Source organism: Emys orbicularis, chromosome 8 (assembly GCF_028017835.1).
Source record: "Emys orbicularis isolate rEmyOrb1 chromosome 8, rEmyOrb1.hap1, whole genome shotgun sequence".
NCBI lineage: Eukaryota > Metazoa > Chordata > Testudines > Emydidae > Emys > Emys orbicularis.
This window is the reverse complement of record NC_088690.1, coordinates 79,728,563-79,745,348: the sequence shown is the minus strand read 5'-3', so window position 1 is coordinate 79,745,348 and position 16,786 is coordinate 79,728,563. Positions and strand designations below refer to the sequence as shown.

The 16,786-nt window shown below is 49.4% G+C and overlaps 1 protein-coding gene across 1 annotated transcript in view; it reads right to left on the bottom strand.

Annotated features, from left to right (window-relative positions):
• The window catches only part of ETF1 (eukaryotic translation termination factor 1), a 39,053-nt gene extending 22,525 nt beyond the window's left edge, over positions 1 to 16,528 (bottom strand). Inside the window, exon 1 of the mRNA XM_065409425.1 lies at positions 16,427 to 16,528. Within this exon, the coding sequence (XP_065265497.1) occupies positions 16,427 to 16,512 (86 nt within the window). The 5' untranslated portion in view covers positions 16,513 to 16,528. The remainder of the gene's footprint in view (positions 1 to 16,426) is intronic.
• Positions 16,529 to 16,786: the final 258 nt, after the last annotated feature.

Here is a 16,786-nt window from a genome sequence, read left to right as displayed (position 1 = left end):
CTAGAGAATACAAGCAAAGTCCCTCCATGTTTAATGTGGTGGCAATGGGCTGGGCAGAAGAACTCCCCACTGCCATACATAATTGACTTGCAGGTTATGCCTCACTGAGGCACATGTCCCATAGCCAAATGGGAGATTGAAACTTTTAGTGCACGGCTTCCATCAGTCAGTACTACACATTCATCCAGACGTCCACATTTCTGAATGATCAATAGGCACAACTGGCCTCCAGGTGTTTGAGGCTCAACAAGTGTCCATGAAATTCAAGAATCCAATACGGCAAAAACAAGGAATGCTACATTAGTGGGGGAGGAAGGCTCAGAAAAGGCAGGATTCTGCACACACACCTCTACCCCGATATAACGCTGTCCTCGGGAGCCAAAAAAATCTTACCACATTATAGCTGAAACCGCACTATATCGAACTTGCTTTGATCTGCTGGAGCAGGCAGCCCCGCCCCCAGGAGCGCCGCTTTACCGCGTTATATCCGAATTCATGTTATATTGGGTCGCGTTATATCGGGGTAGAGGTGTATACAATATCTGGAAACTCACTGACTTGATACTGCCTTGCCTCTCCCCATGCCATACTGCCACAGCTGCAATGAGGCCCCTGAGCTTGATCCCCTTGCTCAGGAGCTGCTGGTAGTCCTGTAAGGCCTCCTCCTTTCCTTTGGAATGTTCTGGCCCCCCGAAGGTCTGAAACAGCCTGAATTTGCTGACCTTCCTGGCACAAAGTAGAGACTGCGTGAGCAAGGGTTGAGGGCTGGACTGGTGTTTAGTGGGAAAGTACAACGCATGCTGGCCATGTGGCTCAGAATCAAAGGATTTATGGTTGGGTGGGAGGAAGAGGTGCTGCTGCCGCTCTGGTGGAGTTTTACTTTACCTCTACATTCCTATGCTCAGAGCGCTGGATGGGTGTTCTTCAACGTGGATTTTGCAAAAACAAATCTCAATAAAATCATTGCTAGTCTTGGTTTTCTTGTTAAATCTGTCTTATACACATACGCCATTTTACTGAATACCTATAGTCACACCCTCAACTAGGCAATACCCCAATTGTATTCAGTCTGTTTTCTGCACCTAGCATTATAGGATGAGTACCTGACAATGCTATCCTACCTACATGGTACCCTGAATGTCATGCTTTGGGGTGCATGCAGATAGGGCAAGCATTTCCCAGGTAGGCGCCAGCACCGCCACAGAAACAAGGAGCAGCAGTCTCAAGTAGCCACTGCCCAAACCCATTCAGGGCTTGATAGACCAACATCACTTTGAAACGCACCCAATAATAGAAAGCCCTGGCTCAGTCTTCAAGTAACTGGTATAATCTGCTGCCAGAGAGGAACTAACACAACCTCCAAGAAGGGAAGTGAAAATGCTTTCTACAGAACTGGCCCTTCCTGAGATGGTCTCAGCCAATCAGGAACAGGCAAAATGCCATGTGATCCATTCCAAGTAATCAGAATCTTGAAATGTCCCTTGAGCAGTAGACAAACGATTCAAAGATATCTAAAGAGAGCCAAGAAATTAGCTAACAGTTTGGACAGTGCAAGTTTCAAGCAACAACTGATGGGCCCCAAATGCAGGCTGAGCTCAAACCCAGGTCATCCGGAGCATTTATTCACTAAGTGGCAAACGTTTTACAACTCTCAATATAGACTCAGTAAAAGCCCCATGTTCTCTTGCATCAATACATTGCCGTTTGTGTGGGTTTCTCAAGTGCACCAAGATGCAGAGCACCACCCCACGTTCTGGACAGCGTCCTTCCAAAGGAAGGTTGCAGGAGCTGCTAGCGTTCTGTGCAGCATCTTTGTTGGACCAGGTGGAATGCTATGCTCAACTACCGAGAAAAGGGCCAGTTGCTAGGTGGAAGGAAGTTGGGATCAAGTATCCGACAGCAGTTGGGAAAGAGAAGGACCACCTGCTTGGGATTGTGGTGGCAGGAGTCTGATACATTCCTTCTCTAACTGTAGCTCTGGGTATAATGAGGGAGAACGGGAACTTGAAGGAAATGGAATTCCTTGCCCTGAAAGGCACTTCTGATCTGTGCAAAGCTAGTACCCCAGCTGCCCTGTAGTGCCCCACTCCACCCTGTGGCAAACTAGAGCAGCTTAGCAGCACTGAAGGGAGCTGCAATGCTTAACAGCACTGTGGACTGAAGTGACAGCTTGGGCCCAGTCTCTCACAACATAGTTCTCATCCCCAGCCCTGTAAACTTGATCCCTGCTCTTGCTCAACCCCATGTGCCAGATCAGGCAGCACTAAACAGATGCCACACCGTGGACCATTTGGATTGTCCAAGCTCCCCCACTTCCTCTGTCCCACCAAGGACTGCCTTAGGGAAGAGATGCTCCCCCTACGGAGGGGAGTTCTGGAGGGTAGCAGGGGGAACAGTCACCAGCTGCTGTACAACCCTTGGATGCAAGCTGGGGAGCCAAGCACTGAGACCAACAAGCAAGAGACACTAAGTGGCAAGGTTCTTCTCCCCCAACGCCTTGTCTAGGCAGGGACCTCATTCCGGCCTATGGGAGAGAGCCCCACAAGGATGCGTCAGGTGGGTGTTGAGTGAAGGAGCAGAGGCAAGACTGCTTACACTCAGTGAGATGCTACCCAGAGGCAATGCTTCCCCTGAGCAGCTTCTGGCCTGCTGCCAGCATTGACTCCTGCACTCAGCATGCATGGCTCATCTCTGGGGAGGGTGGGGGTGGAGTGGAAGAGGTGACAGAAGAACCAGATCATATACCTCCTCATACTTCCATCCGGCAGGAACTAGGCCAGGTGTCACTGCTAGGCTCTTGTGACATGTCAGACCCACCAACTCCCCTCTGCAGCCTCTAGGTTGGCCTCTTCCCTTCACCCACCCCTCTGGAGGTCCCTAAGCTGCAACTGTTGCTCTGACAACTGCCAGTTTGTCTCCTCACTAGATCCCAACTCAGGTAATTCCATTTTGCTGCCCTGAATGCCCTGCCGTTCCAGTGGGCTATGGCATTTTTGGCTGCCCATGTACTGCAGAGCACGGACGTATGATGGTAAGGAACCACTGATCTGCCCGTGGTCACTGCACTTCAGTGGTGGGTAAAGTGCTCTCTCTATATCCCATAGCTCCCATACAGGGGAGCAGAAGCTGAATTAGTTACTGCCACTTTGCTGTATTCACTTTTCAGCCAAGGATTTCAAAGCATCACGGTATGGGCATGTTCTGAGAGGAACCTTGCAGGCCCGGAGCACCAGGGTTCTCCTGGGGCAGTGAGGCAGATATTGGTAACCCATGTGAACACTTTTATACTTCAGACACGGATGACTCACTAGCAGACTTAGTTCTGCCACCATACTCTGTCACCAATTACTGTACTTTCCAACTTCAAAAGATTTTAGCTGCACTACACTATTAGGCCAGTCAGTTTGGTGCAAGATGTACCCTGAATGACTGAAGCAAGGCAGCCAGATTTGCATATTCAGATGTTTAGGCCTCAGGGGTACACGGGGAATAGCGAACTGATTGCAAAGCACTCACCAGTAAGCACAGAAAGTTGTCCCCTTCTCAGTTTCCCACTCCCACCTCTCGCTGTGTCTATCTTTCAGATAAAAGTCAGTTCCAGTGATGATCTGTTCGTGAATAATGCTCTGTGCAAGAACCATGCTGTTTGGTAGTGATTCATGCACCATTGTGAAGGAAGATTACAGGGCACACAGGTCACTCCAAATGCTTGTCTTAAAGTCCTTTCCTTGACATCATGTGGTGTAGTTTTCCCAAACCCAGAGGCATCAGAGCTTAGCGATCAGATGCACCCAGAGAGTTCTTTACACTGACTGCCAATGCATCAGCTATGAAAGACATGCAACAAGGTGTCCTGGAGCACATCTGCACTGTTAGCATAGCTCAATAGAAAAATGAAGAGCAGGGGAAGAAAAAAGCCTAAAGAAACACTTCTGAAATTGACAGACAAGAAAGGGCAAATGGCCAGCTCCCCTTTACAGTTACAAGTTCCTTCTGGATAACACATGGCACAAGGAAAACTGCTGTCCTGGAAGACTAGTTAGAACAGGGGTGTCAGACACCCACCCCATGGATTTATATTTATCCAGCTCCATGACAGACTGCAGAAGGCAAGCTCTCATTTATAAAAGAGTGTAATGCTGCCTTAGACAGAATCAGCTCCCAGGGGTGAATGGCGGACACTCAGCCATTTGCATATTTAACTCCTAAGCCTAAGGACAACACAAGGGCCAGCATCCAAGTAACCTAGGTGCACAGCTAGGTAACAATACACATGACCAAATAAGCTAAGAGCAAGCGTAGTACTCAATGTGTGTCACTCCTCCTGAGTAATTGGAGTCATTGTGGATAGTTCTCTGAAAACATCCACTCACTGTGCAGCGGCAGTCAAAAAAGTGACCAGAATGTTGGGAATCATTAGGAAAGATAAGACAGAAAATATCATATTGCCTCTATAAATCCATGGTACGCCCACATCTTGAATACTGTGTGCAGATGTAGTCACCCCATCTCTAAAAAGATATATTGGAATTGGAAAAGGTTCAGAAAAGGGCAATAAAAATGGGGTACAGAATGGCTGTCATATGGAGGAGAGATTAATAAGATTGGGACTTTTCAGCTTGGAAAAGAGATGATTAAGCGGGATATGATAGAGGTCTATAAAATCATGACTGGTGGGGAGAAAGTAAATAAGGAAATGTTATTTACTCCTCCTCATAACACAAGAACTAGGGGTTGCCAAATGAAATTAATTGGCAGCAGGTTTAAAACAAACAAAAGGAAGTATTTCTTCACACAACGCACAGTCAACCTGTGGAACTCCTTGCCAGAGGATGTTGTGAAGGCCAAGACTATAACAGGGTTCAAAAAAGAACTAGATAAATTCATGAAGGATAGGTCCATCAAGGCCTATTAGTCAGGAGGGGCAGGGATGCAAAACCTTGCTCTAACCCAGCGGTTCTCAAACTGAGTCGGGACCCCATTTTAACAGGGTCGCCTGGGCTGCTGTTAGACTTGCTGGGGCCTGGGGCCAAAGACTGAGCCCCACTGCCTGGGGCCGAAGTCTAAGGGCTTCTGCCCAGGGCGGCGGGCCTCAGGTTATAGCTCTCCCTCCCCAGCACTGAAGCCCTTGGGCTTCAGCTTTGAACCGCCCACCCAGGGCGGGGGGGCTCAGGCAAGCTCAGGCTTCGGTCCCCCCTCCTGGGGTCTTGTAGTAATTTTTGTTGTCAGAAGAGAGTCGCAGCACAATGAAGTTTGAGAACTCCTCCTCTAATCTGAAGTCTGGCTACCACAAAAGGGCCATACCCTTTCTACAAACACTCCCTCTTATCAAGAGTGGGCCAGCTCACACAACATACATTTAGCCCTCTCTTTAGCCTGGGGTAAACAGCCTAGGTTTGATGGGCTCTCTGGTCAAAGTTGGCCAACATCAGGTTTCATAAAGCACTCTTTATACACTGTAACTGAAGTAGCTGTTTAGCAATCCAATTAGAACACAGAGCACAAGAGTAACCATAAAGTAAGGAAGTCTACTTCCATTGGTGCCTCTCTTAACAGATCCCTTCTGCTTCAAGCTAACATGACAAGTTTATTAGGAACAAGGGAAACTGACATGGAGAGCACGTGCTGAATGTCAGTTTCTTAGTCCTCTACCTCTTCTTCAAGGAGAAAGTGTCTCTTGCTAACCTGCAACATCTAACAGGACAATAACCATTGCGCTACCTCCTACAGAGCTCATAGCAGCAAGACACTGTACGCAAAGGCAGAGAGATTTACAGAGATGCCAAAAAGCTGACTGATGGGACAGGAATTAGGTTAATGATTATGAAACTTAAGTTATGGAGTCTAAAGCTTCTCCTTAAGGTTAATAGTCATCACCGTCAATTGTACGACTTTTAATGCACTTCTCTCATATACCAGAGCTGTAAATATTCAGAGAACTCCCTAGAAGTTAAGCAACATCTCTATTAAAGAACAGATTTAGGTGAGCCTTCAGGAGAAATAGGAAACATAGAACTCTTCTCACATGCTACAGACTTGACTGAAAGCCCAAAACAAGAGACTTATTTTCCCTTCAGTAAGATAAATCTCATGTAGTATTCCTGGCAGATATATGTATAATATTTGGGACCTAACTCAAGCCTTCTCTCTCAGGTTGAATATGGAGTCATTTACTTTGGAACTGCCCCAACCCTGATGCAAGTACAGGCAAAGGGGGTTTTATTAAAGGTGATCCCACCATGTTACAATTCCAGATTCCTCTGTTCAGTGCATGGGAGGGGTTTCAGTTAGTGAGATAACGATGCCTAAAGCTTGATGCTTGGAAGCAGGCATGCTCTGAGACTGTGCAGACGGGAGTACCTTTATCTCCTTTCTGCACTCCTCTGGCCACACAGACATTCCAGCGTCCCGCTTCCTCCTCCTTCCCCCACCCTGCAAGCCTCAAGACAGATTGTGATGGGGGCTGCAAATCCCTTGAGCCCAGAGAGGGAGACAGGGAAGACTAGAGGGCTTGGAAAGTAGCCTCAGTGAATGTGCATATTGCCGCACTCCTCTCCCAAAGTCCTGCTGCGGGATGACAGTTGTGTCCTGTTTGCAGTCAACTTTTTACTGCATTTTTAAAATCCAGCCTGTTCCAACCACCCCACACATGCCATTAGATATGTTTTTCCTTCCTGCCTTCACATCTTGGTACTATCTTTTCCTCTGCTATTTCCAGTGTCCATCCTTCCTCTCCATCACCTTAAACCCCTTTTGTTCCCCACCATACGTTGCCTTCTACACCTCCCTCCCCTGAATTTTCAACCCTGCTCTTCTAACTTTGCTAATCTCTCCCCCTCCATCTCCCACTCAAACCCACCCCTCACACAGAGAGTGCAGTTTGTCACCTAATCTGCACAAGATTACATTGGAATAAGGGGCTATATAGCCCAGGAGCAGCGCCTAGGTGATAAGCCAAACCACACTGTCCTAGGAGTGCTGGGATTCCTATCAGGGTGCCATCCCCAGACAATTTTGTAGCCTCTGTGATACAGATATCTCCCTCCCACCTCTGGCTGCTGTTCTATGTGATCCTCTCCCCCCCCAAAGCTCTTCCACTCGCTGCATGAGGTGTCTGCAAACCCAGCCTTCCCCAGTCTCAGATTTCAGGTTCTCCTCAGTGAGCAGTCTACTGTTGGCCTCTAGTATCAGTGGGGTACCCGTGTTAGTCTGGAGCTGTAAAAAGAGACAAAGAGTCCTGTGGCACCTTATAGACTAACAGACGTTTTATTCACCCACGAAAGCTTATGCTCCAAAACGTCTGTTAGTCTACAACAGGAGTCGGCAACGTTTGGCACGCGGCTCACCAGGGTAAGCACCCTGGCGGGCTGGGCCAGTTTGTTTACCTGCTGACGCGGCAGGTTCGGCCGATCGCAGCCCCCACTCACCGCGGTTCGCCGTCCCGGGCTAATGGGGGCGGCGAGAAGCGGCGCGGGCGAGGGATGTGCTGGCCGTGGCTTCCCGCCGCCCCCATTGGCCCGGGACGGCGAACCGCGGCCAGTGGGGGTCGCGATTGGCCGAACCTGCTGCGTCAGCAGGTAAATAAACTGGCCCGGCCCACCAGGGTGCTTACCCTGGTGAGCCGCGTGCCAAACGTTGCTGACCCCTGGTCTACAAGGTGCCACAGGACTCTGTCGCTGTTGGCCTCTGTTGCTCAGAGTTTGACCTGCTGCAGCAAGGTAAAGCCTATTTGCTTTTTTAACGAGTTTCACAGCTACACCTGGGGGTATGCACAGCAGCAGAACCAATGGACAAGGCTCTGGTCAGTTTGCACTTTGCTGCATTTTGACAGAGCAGCAGCACGGGCACTGGAGCTGGATGGCTGCAGTGCAGGCTCAGGAAGACAGAACTGTTTACACTCCCACTCACCTTTGGGAGCTTTTCCACAACGGACGCTAAGAGGAAAGCTTAGATTCTGCGGAAGTGGATGACATTCAGGGAAAGCTGCAGACTCAGGACTGGGAAAGTTTCCTATTCAAACTGATATAGTGAGTTTTCCAGCTCCCGCTCACCAGGATCCAGAGGTGGGGCAGGGTCAAGATGGAAATGAGGATACCAATTCAGGCTGCAAGGGCTTTGGTTGTAGGTGGAGCACTAAGTGACATTGACTTGGTGTATGGCCAAAAGTGTGTGCGCAAATGAGAAAGGATACTGCAGCTTGTTCCTTCTTAGGCCTGGTCAGTATAACTGTCAGTTGCGGGGAGGGGGTGTTACTGAAATAGCGATACCAGTACAAACCCGCATGTGGGTGCAATTATACTGATAAAAAGGTGCCTTATACCAGTTCTCCTATCCATCCGCCCAACACAGGAATAGCCAGGGGGGATCCACACTAGGGAGGGCTGTACTGCATTAACTAGACCAGTGTAGTTGAGGCAGAATAACGCAGTGTTAACAAGGCCTTATGCTATGCCTGCTATTGGCAGAGTTGACCATTTACAGCCAGGAAGAGCTGTTTCAATAAGTAGTTTAAATACTCATGTTGCTGAATTTTGATATATTCTTTATTATATTCATCAAAACAGACACAAGACTGTCTCTCCAGTGCACACCAACAAAATGCCAGCATGCCCCTACTGAACCTTTTCCTTTAGCTAGAGCCCTGTCCTCACACAGGACAGGAACTAGGCCAAAGTGTAAAGGGACTTCTCACTCAGAACGGAGTGCCCATTCATTCATACAGGAGCAGAATGTCAGCCGTTCAAGGTTAGTACTATGCAGCATAATCCCCACTACTTAACAGAAGTTATGGGTCATTTGTTAAGAGGCCCATCATGCCAATATCACACTATTAAATCTACCTTTTCTCCAGAGCCAGCAGGGTATGTGAACTTCCAAAGGGCCCACAAAGTTTTGCCAGCTCACAAGACTGGCATGGTACAAGCATGCACCAAAACAATGCATGTAAATCTGATTCAAGCCCTCCCAGCTTTGACAGTGTGCCGTTACCCAGAACGGATTTCAATTAGTGTCACACAGGGCTGGAAAGCGATGGCAGCCTGAGGCTACTCCTGTAACTGAGCCATTCCACATGGGTCAGTAAGTTGCCTGATGGGCCACAGGAAAATTCAGAAACAATGGCAGCTTTTTGCAACACATACTGGGTACTACCTTTGTTAAGTTATAAGTCACCCAGCTAGTGTTCAAGTATAACCAGTTTTGAAACAGGTCAGCTCTTAAGTGTGGTATTTTGCAGACGTTCCTGCATGCACCTTTGAACCTCAATCTTTTTACCTCACTTTGTATTTACCCTGTGTTTATTTTCCTACATGTAAGACACGAAGAGACCTGCTGGATAGCATCCATCTTCCTGCAAGAGCCTGCACTGCTTTGCCTTCATGGAGTTGATACCGATCACTAAGCCTCCCCCCCACCCCCATGGTTGGTTTAGTTCTTATGATTAGTTGCAGAATTGCTTCTGAACAGGTCAATTTCTCTTCTTGCTATGAAAGGAAGTCTCTGCTTTAGTTCCCAAGTGAACCCCTCTCTTTAAGGCTATTTACTTAATTTGGAAGAAATGCAAACCTGAATCATGGGCCAGTAAAGCGACTATACAATCCTGGAGAGCCATGGGTATTCCAGTCACTTCACCAGCTACTGCCCTCAACTCTTACCCACCCATTTGTCAGCCTTACTTGTGTTTGCAAACCACATCAGCCCCCACAACACTCCTTCCACGTTTCTGCTTTGCCCCCCATTTCAACATTTAGTAAGAACTATTTCCCCTGAAAGGGAATCCCTCTACTTGGGTGCAGAGCTGCACAGATGTTTGGCCGGAGCAGAGCTTATAAGCCCTGCAGGAGCAATTTCACTACAGCTGTCCCTCCATCACCCTTCTCTTCCAGCCTATAACGATGGATTCACACAAGGGCTCACAGGCTCAGCAGTCCTGCATGCGGTTGTTGAAGATGATTTGCTAGCTAGTCAGTGTTCATCCTCACGATCATCTCCCTTCCCCCAAAATACCCTCAGTTTATCTGATGGTTTTAGGTGGCCAACATGCTCATGTCATCAGGCTCTGCTGTACAGGCACTATTAGAAGTGCTCCTGCTTTCTATAGGAAGGACAGCTCCTCTATCAGTACTCCTTTGTACTCCCTTACTCTGGGTTTGAAAATCCATTCCCCCCCCCCCCCCCCGGAGGGGACGGCGGCATCACCTAAGTTTAATAAGAGCGTGATCAAGACGGTTTGCAGAAACTGAGCCACTATTCAGGTTTACCAAGAAGCAGCAGTTGAAGTTAATGAGTCTGGCAGTTTCACAGCTATCTAGTTCAGTACCCTGGTCACCAAGAAAATTCAAATATCGTATCAGCTTTATGCTGCTAATGGGAAAGCTGTGAGCAGCAACAGAGGCAGGCAAGGGAATTATTCAAAGGGGGAGGGATGAAAGAGGATCAACCAAATAAAAAGAGGCTAGGGAGGAGTACAGTGGCCAATACCATTTCTCTTCTGCCCTCTGCAGCAGCCAGACTACAGAGGATAGGAATGGCTAGAGGAGTGGAGACACTGTCCCACTGCTGCAGCAGCCAGGAGGCTCAAAGAAGAAAGCTGCTCTCCCAGCACATGGAGGATGTGAAGAGTCAGTTATACAAGAATGCAATAGCCAAAGATGATCCAAAAAGATGACCAAGCACTGCACCTTGGTAAGAATTTCAGCACTCTCCCCTTCCCTTGCAGCTGGAGATGACTAGGGGCTGGGTTTCTCTCCAAGATACTGCATTCACCTTACTGGCCCCCAGCCCCTGTCTGCTATTGGCTAGTAGAAGTTTAGTCACCAGGGTCACAAGTACCTAGGTTTTCAGGCCCTGCCTGCTCTCACTCTCACAATAAGAAGCAGATAGCTACTCTCCCTCCTTCATCACTCCCTAAGGAGACTGCCTCATTAACTTTTACAAGATCAATCTGCAGCTCATCTAACTTGGAAGAAAGGGGAGTAACTAATAATAAGACATGGCTAGTTTGGACTGTCAGGGAGTGTCTGACCACAGCTGTTCCCTTCCAGCAGCAAAGGGAAGAGAAATTTGATTCAGTGGGTACTTACTAGCCAGATGCTGATGAGAAAGAGCAGGGTCCAGGGACAGCACCTTGACAGGAATTCCACCACCTTCCCAGGAGCTGGTATTCTCTGGAATGTTGCCCTAGACCTATCTGGTGGGACCCCTCTTTTGTACTGGCCTCTGCCTAGTCAGCATCTGGTAAATATGGAGTCCTGTGTTCCATTCCCTCAGTTTTCTGGCCACATCCCTGCTGCTTACCTCATCTATTCCACAGACATGATAAAAGTATTCCCTGGCATCGCACTCAGTTGTTAACCCTTTTGGGAACACCCTGCAGATTTCACTGAGCTGTTACAAGTGGTCAAAGAAGAGCCAGAATAGCTTTGCCATCATGTGTCTACTTATTACCTTGTGCTGTACAGACCTAGACCCACCTCAGTAACACCCAGCACATGGAACTAGGACACTGCTTTTGGTTACTGTTTACCGCATCTCCACCCTTTCTTACTAATGCACTTCTGAGTCCCTGCCCTTTGCATCACCCTGTTTCTCCAGGACTATGCCTGCCACCCACCCATCCTAGAATTCTCAGAGCTGGTCCTCCAACTTCACAAGGAAAGGAAATGACTCCTGAGGACAGGAAAAGCCTGTTCCACTGGTTCAATTCTCTTGTGCTGAAGAACTTAGCGCTCCTAGGTCGAGAAGAGTTGCTGAGCCTATCCCCATCTAAGGGGCTGTATAAGATACAATGTGTTCAACAGGGATCAACTTATGGGTTCCTGCAACCAACACATTAGAGCATAACTTGTCCTGTCTACACTAGGCTCTTTACAACACGTTAGTTAACATATTTTTAAAAGACCTATCTCAGTCTCAGACCCTCTAGTTAACATGTGGTAACACACACACACACACCATGGGTATGTCTATACCAGCAGTTCTCAAGCTGTGGGTCAGGACCCCAAAGTGGGGCGCAACCCCATTTTAATGGGGTCACAGGCTGGCTTAGATTTGGTGGGGCCTGAGGAAGAAGCCTGAGCCCCACCTCCTAGTGCCAAAGCCTGAGGACTTCAGGCCTGGGCAGCAGTGGTCAGGTTACAGGCCCTCTGCCTGGGGCTGAAGCCCTTCGGCTTCGGTCTGCCTGTGGGGTTCGAGCTTTGGCCCTCCCCCACTCAGGGCGGCAGGGCTCAGGCTTCGGTCCCCCTTCCTGGGGTCGTGCAGTAATTTTTGTTGTCAGAAGGGGGTCGCGGTGCAATGAAGTTTGAGAACCCCTGGTCTACACTATGGAGCCTATGCCAGCATAGCCGTCAACATACTCATAGCATAGGTACAGCCTACACCCACAGAAGTTTGTCAGCATAGGAACAGCACCTCCCTGAACAGCGTTAGCTACATCAACAGAAGCCCTCTTCTGCCAGCACAACTACACCTCTACCTCGATATAACACTGTCCTCGGGAGCCAAAAAATCTTACCGTGTTAAAGGTGAAACCGCGTTATATTGAACTTGCTTTGATCCACCAGAGCACGGAGCCCCCCTCTCCCCCCGGAGCACTGCTTTATCGCGTTATATCAGAATTTGTGTTATATCGGGGTAGAGGAGTACATCTGCACTAGAGGGTTTGTTGGCATAGCTGTGTCGGTCAGAGTGTTCTTTTTTCCCCACCAGCCTGACCAGCGTAGCTATGACAACAACTTTTAAGTGCAGACCAAGCCAAAGCAAAATCCTAATGAAGACATGGTAGCTGCAGTTCTAACACGTGTTGCAGAGCTAGATGAATCCTAGAATCCGGTGTTTCCCTGGCCTGCTAGCACAAGTTTAACTTAAACTACCTTGTCTTCACTAGGATTTTACTATACATTAGCCAACACAACACGCTCCTCTTCCTCCATCCACTGCGTCCCTTATTTCTCTAGTCCACAGCCTGGTGCTTTGCACCAACACTTTAGTTAGAGGATATTATCCTTTGTGCAAAACTCTTTTCCTTAACTGCATTCACTCTGCTGGTTTCCACGCTGCCTTTTTTCTGAGGCTTATGGTTTCTGTGCTTAGCTGAGATCTCTCACTACTAACCCTTGCAACAGCCATCTACTGCAAACAAAGAAAATCCAAAGAACTGCCTTTCTGGACTAAACCTGCTTATGCCAACATACTTTGAAACTCTGAGCACCAGAATGCTAGTAGTACATGATGGCTAGTAAATGTTCCATGCAGCCCAGCTATGATCAGCATCTCTCTAAACAGTGAGGGACACTAAATCACAGTGGCTGACTTCACAAGCAGTTTAACAGGAAACTCTAGTGCACACCTGTACTACCCCCCATACCTGCTTAGTTTCCTACTGCATTCTGAATTCAAAGAAACAAGCTGTCTTCATTAGCTACACAAGCGCTCTAATACCCATCGCTCTCCCAACCATGCAGGGCTTGAGCTAGTGTGTTAAAAATGCAGCAGAGACTTGGATTGGCCACCTGAGCTCAGACTCTGGGGGGGTTTGTGGGCTTGAGCATCCAAGCTGCCTGGGCTGCAATGTTCACACAGCTAGCACTAGTGACTCCCCCTGAGCTAGGAGGCTCGCTCCAAGCTGCACTGTAGACATAGCTCAGGCTCCTAGGGAGCCAGACTATATAATCAGCAAAAATATGCTGGTTAGTCACATTAACCCAGGACCATAACAACCCCCCACCCCCAGGTAAACATACAGCTCTGAATAAGAGCTCAGTATCAGCTGGTGATACTGGAACAACTGGAAGGGAAAGTATCCTGCCATGCGGGCAGGGGACTGGACTCGATGACCTCTCGAGGTCCCTTCCAGTCCTAGAATCTATGAATATGAATCTATGAATCCTACCGATTCCTGAACTGGAACAGACATTGTGTTCTAGATGAGTGTGGGTATGTAATGGCTACTTCACTATACACACCTAAAAGTTTGTCTCTTCTACCAACAGTAGTTGGTCCAATAAAAGATATCACCTCACCAACCTGGTCTCTGTAAGATCATCAGAGTCAAACAAGGGGTGAAGAACTCTGACTTCTTTTCAACATCCAGGCCAAGCAGCTTCAAACAATTTTCCTTTTTTTTTTTTTTGCACTGAAATTGTTAAGGAAAAACATTGCAGAAAGGGCCTGAGGCACAGATGGACTCAGTGGCTTATAATATAATATGACCATACATTTCTGAGAAGGGTTAGCTGCCAGCTTTTGGGGGAGTCAGGGGTCCTCGTTCTCTCACAGGGAGTCAGTCACTTTTTGGCTGTGATAGTAAAGAGGAAAGTTCCCATTAGTCACTCACACCAAAGAAAGTAGAGGCAGTATATAAAGCTCTACCTAGCTGACCGCAGAAGAACTGAGCAAAAGTCAAGCCCTGAGCCCCCTTTTCTCCTGACTGCCCTTGCATCTAGGGTAAAACCCAACCCAGCAATAGGACTGTCTGTACAAGCCTCCGCAAACCCCACAGACTAGAAGCTGACATTCTTAAAATCCAGCTGACATGACAACTGGGCCATTAGGTGTTCCTAGCTCCACCCCATTCAAGAGGAGGGCTGCGCCCCTGGAATGCTCAGCCTGATGCTCTGCAGCCACCAGGAAAGGCAGCGTTCAGGCGATTCCCCGCTTCCCTTAGATGCGCAGGATTAGTCTTCAGTGCTGAAAAACACAGAGGACCTGTGGTGTTTCCATGGGCAAACAGCTGTAGAGAGCTTTTGCTTAATGAAGCAAGTCACAGACCTACCAACTGCAACACAAACCTATTTCCTAGGCTCACAATGGTGCCTTGAGGAAGATACTGCACTTCTCTTTACCCCCCCCCCCAAATAAATAAATAAATAAATAAATTCCATGCTTTACTTTTGTGATTAAAGTTTTATCAGTGTCTCTCTACAGGGAGCACTTCACTCTCCCTTCCAGCCCCACTTGCTTGCATTTAAAATACTCCAGCCTTTAAACACAGATTTTTATTTTCAGCCCAAATCAACTGAAACATTGAAGGCACCTGTTTGTTTCAACAGTCTGTTTAGACACATTATTAGAGGCTGCTAAAGATTCCCTGCCTCCCTTCCCCCTCCCCCCCACCCCCTTCCCAGCTGGTGATACTGGAACAACTGCAAGGGAAGGGAAAGTATCTTACAGCTCCCTGAGCTGGAACAGACATTCAGTGTTCTAGCTTAGTGTGGGTATGAAATGGCTACTTCACTATACACACCTAACATTCCCCCACATTTTAGCTCTGCTGAGAAAATGCCAGCTTTTAGGAACTTCATCTCAAACCAGGGCTAACCAAAATGCATACCACATGGCAACTGCCAGACTTACTCAGTGATATGTGCACGTCTCGAGTTACAAGCTACTAATGCTAGGATAGCTTACTTTCTGCCAAGAAAGTATCCAGTTGCTATTAGTATATGCCAGCAGCTAGTTAAGGTATCACAGCCAGCTTAAACCTCCTTTCCCCTCAGTTATCATCAAAATGCTCTTTGTATCTTGACTCCCAAAGCATCACATGTTGCACATTTCTGAACTCCTGGGCAATTTGGAGAGCCAACTGTCCTAGATCCCCAACTTTATCTAGACGCCTATGCAAATGTTTAAGGGAGAATGCCATGACACACAGGGAATTTACATGGGATCAAACCATGGAGCCATCCAGTCCAGTATCCTGTACAGTAGCGCTCAGTACTTAGTTCTTCAGAGGAAGCTGCAGGGCACCCTTAAAGGATTATTATGGGGTCATTTGTCCGCATGGGAAGACTCATTGATTTAAACCCCAAGGCACGAAAATTTAATTACCCTGATCAATTCCACCTCATGTTTTGTGCCACCCTGGCCGTCCTCACACAGGGACACCTTTGCTTTCAGATCCCACCAAGCAGTGGCCCTTCCAGTCAGGAAGCCGCCGGCCCGTCAGCAGGGCTCCAGCACCGATAAGCATAACACGATCGCCCCGGTACTGGGCCTTGGCAGAGCTGCCCGCCCTACTCCCCGAGCGAGGCGGCAGTGCCGCTCCCAGCCCGTGGGAGCCACGCACAGGGAGAGGAGGGCGGCCTAATAACCTGTCCCCCTGACCCTCATCGTCCAGGGCGGAGCAGCCTCGGGGGCCCACTGCCCGGGACGCCTGGCGCCGGCGAGGCCCCCTCCACCCAGGTGGGGCTCACTCTGCCCCGAGCGATTCGCGCCCGGCCCGGGTTTCGGTTCAAATGCTGCCCCGCGCAGGCCAGCGGCGGGGCCCTCCCAGGACCAACGGAACGAGAAGACCGAGCCTCCACCCCGCCGGGGACACGCGGGAGCGGCGGCCGCCCGCCTCCTCCCAGGCGGGACAGGGGGAGACCCCACCCGGGCCCCCTCAGGCCCGGCCCCGCCCAGGCCCCGCCCGCTCCCCGCCGCTGCTCACCCGCGGGCCGCCTCCAGGCTCTTGATGAGCTTCTTGATCTTCCAGATCTCCACGTTCCGGTCGGCAGCGCTGGGGTCGTCCGCCATCTTCTCCTCCTCCGCCTCCTCCCTGCGGCGGCCGGGCCGGCGGACACACAGAGCACAGCGGTTAGTCCCGGCCCGCGCGCCCCGCGACCCCGCCCGGAGCGGCGCTCACCTCAGGCCCTGTCCCCCCGGCAGCGGCAGCGGCGGCTCCTCCCTGCGCGGCGGCGGGGGCGGCTCGGGGCTCGCGGCGGCTCTGACGTCGGAAACCGGCTTCTCTCCCCCTCTCCGCGCTGCATGTGTTGCAATCCGCTCACATGGGGCCTGTGACATCACTTCC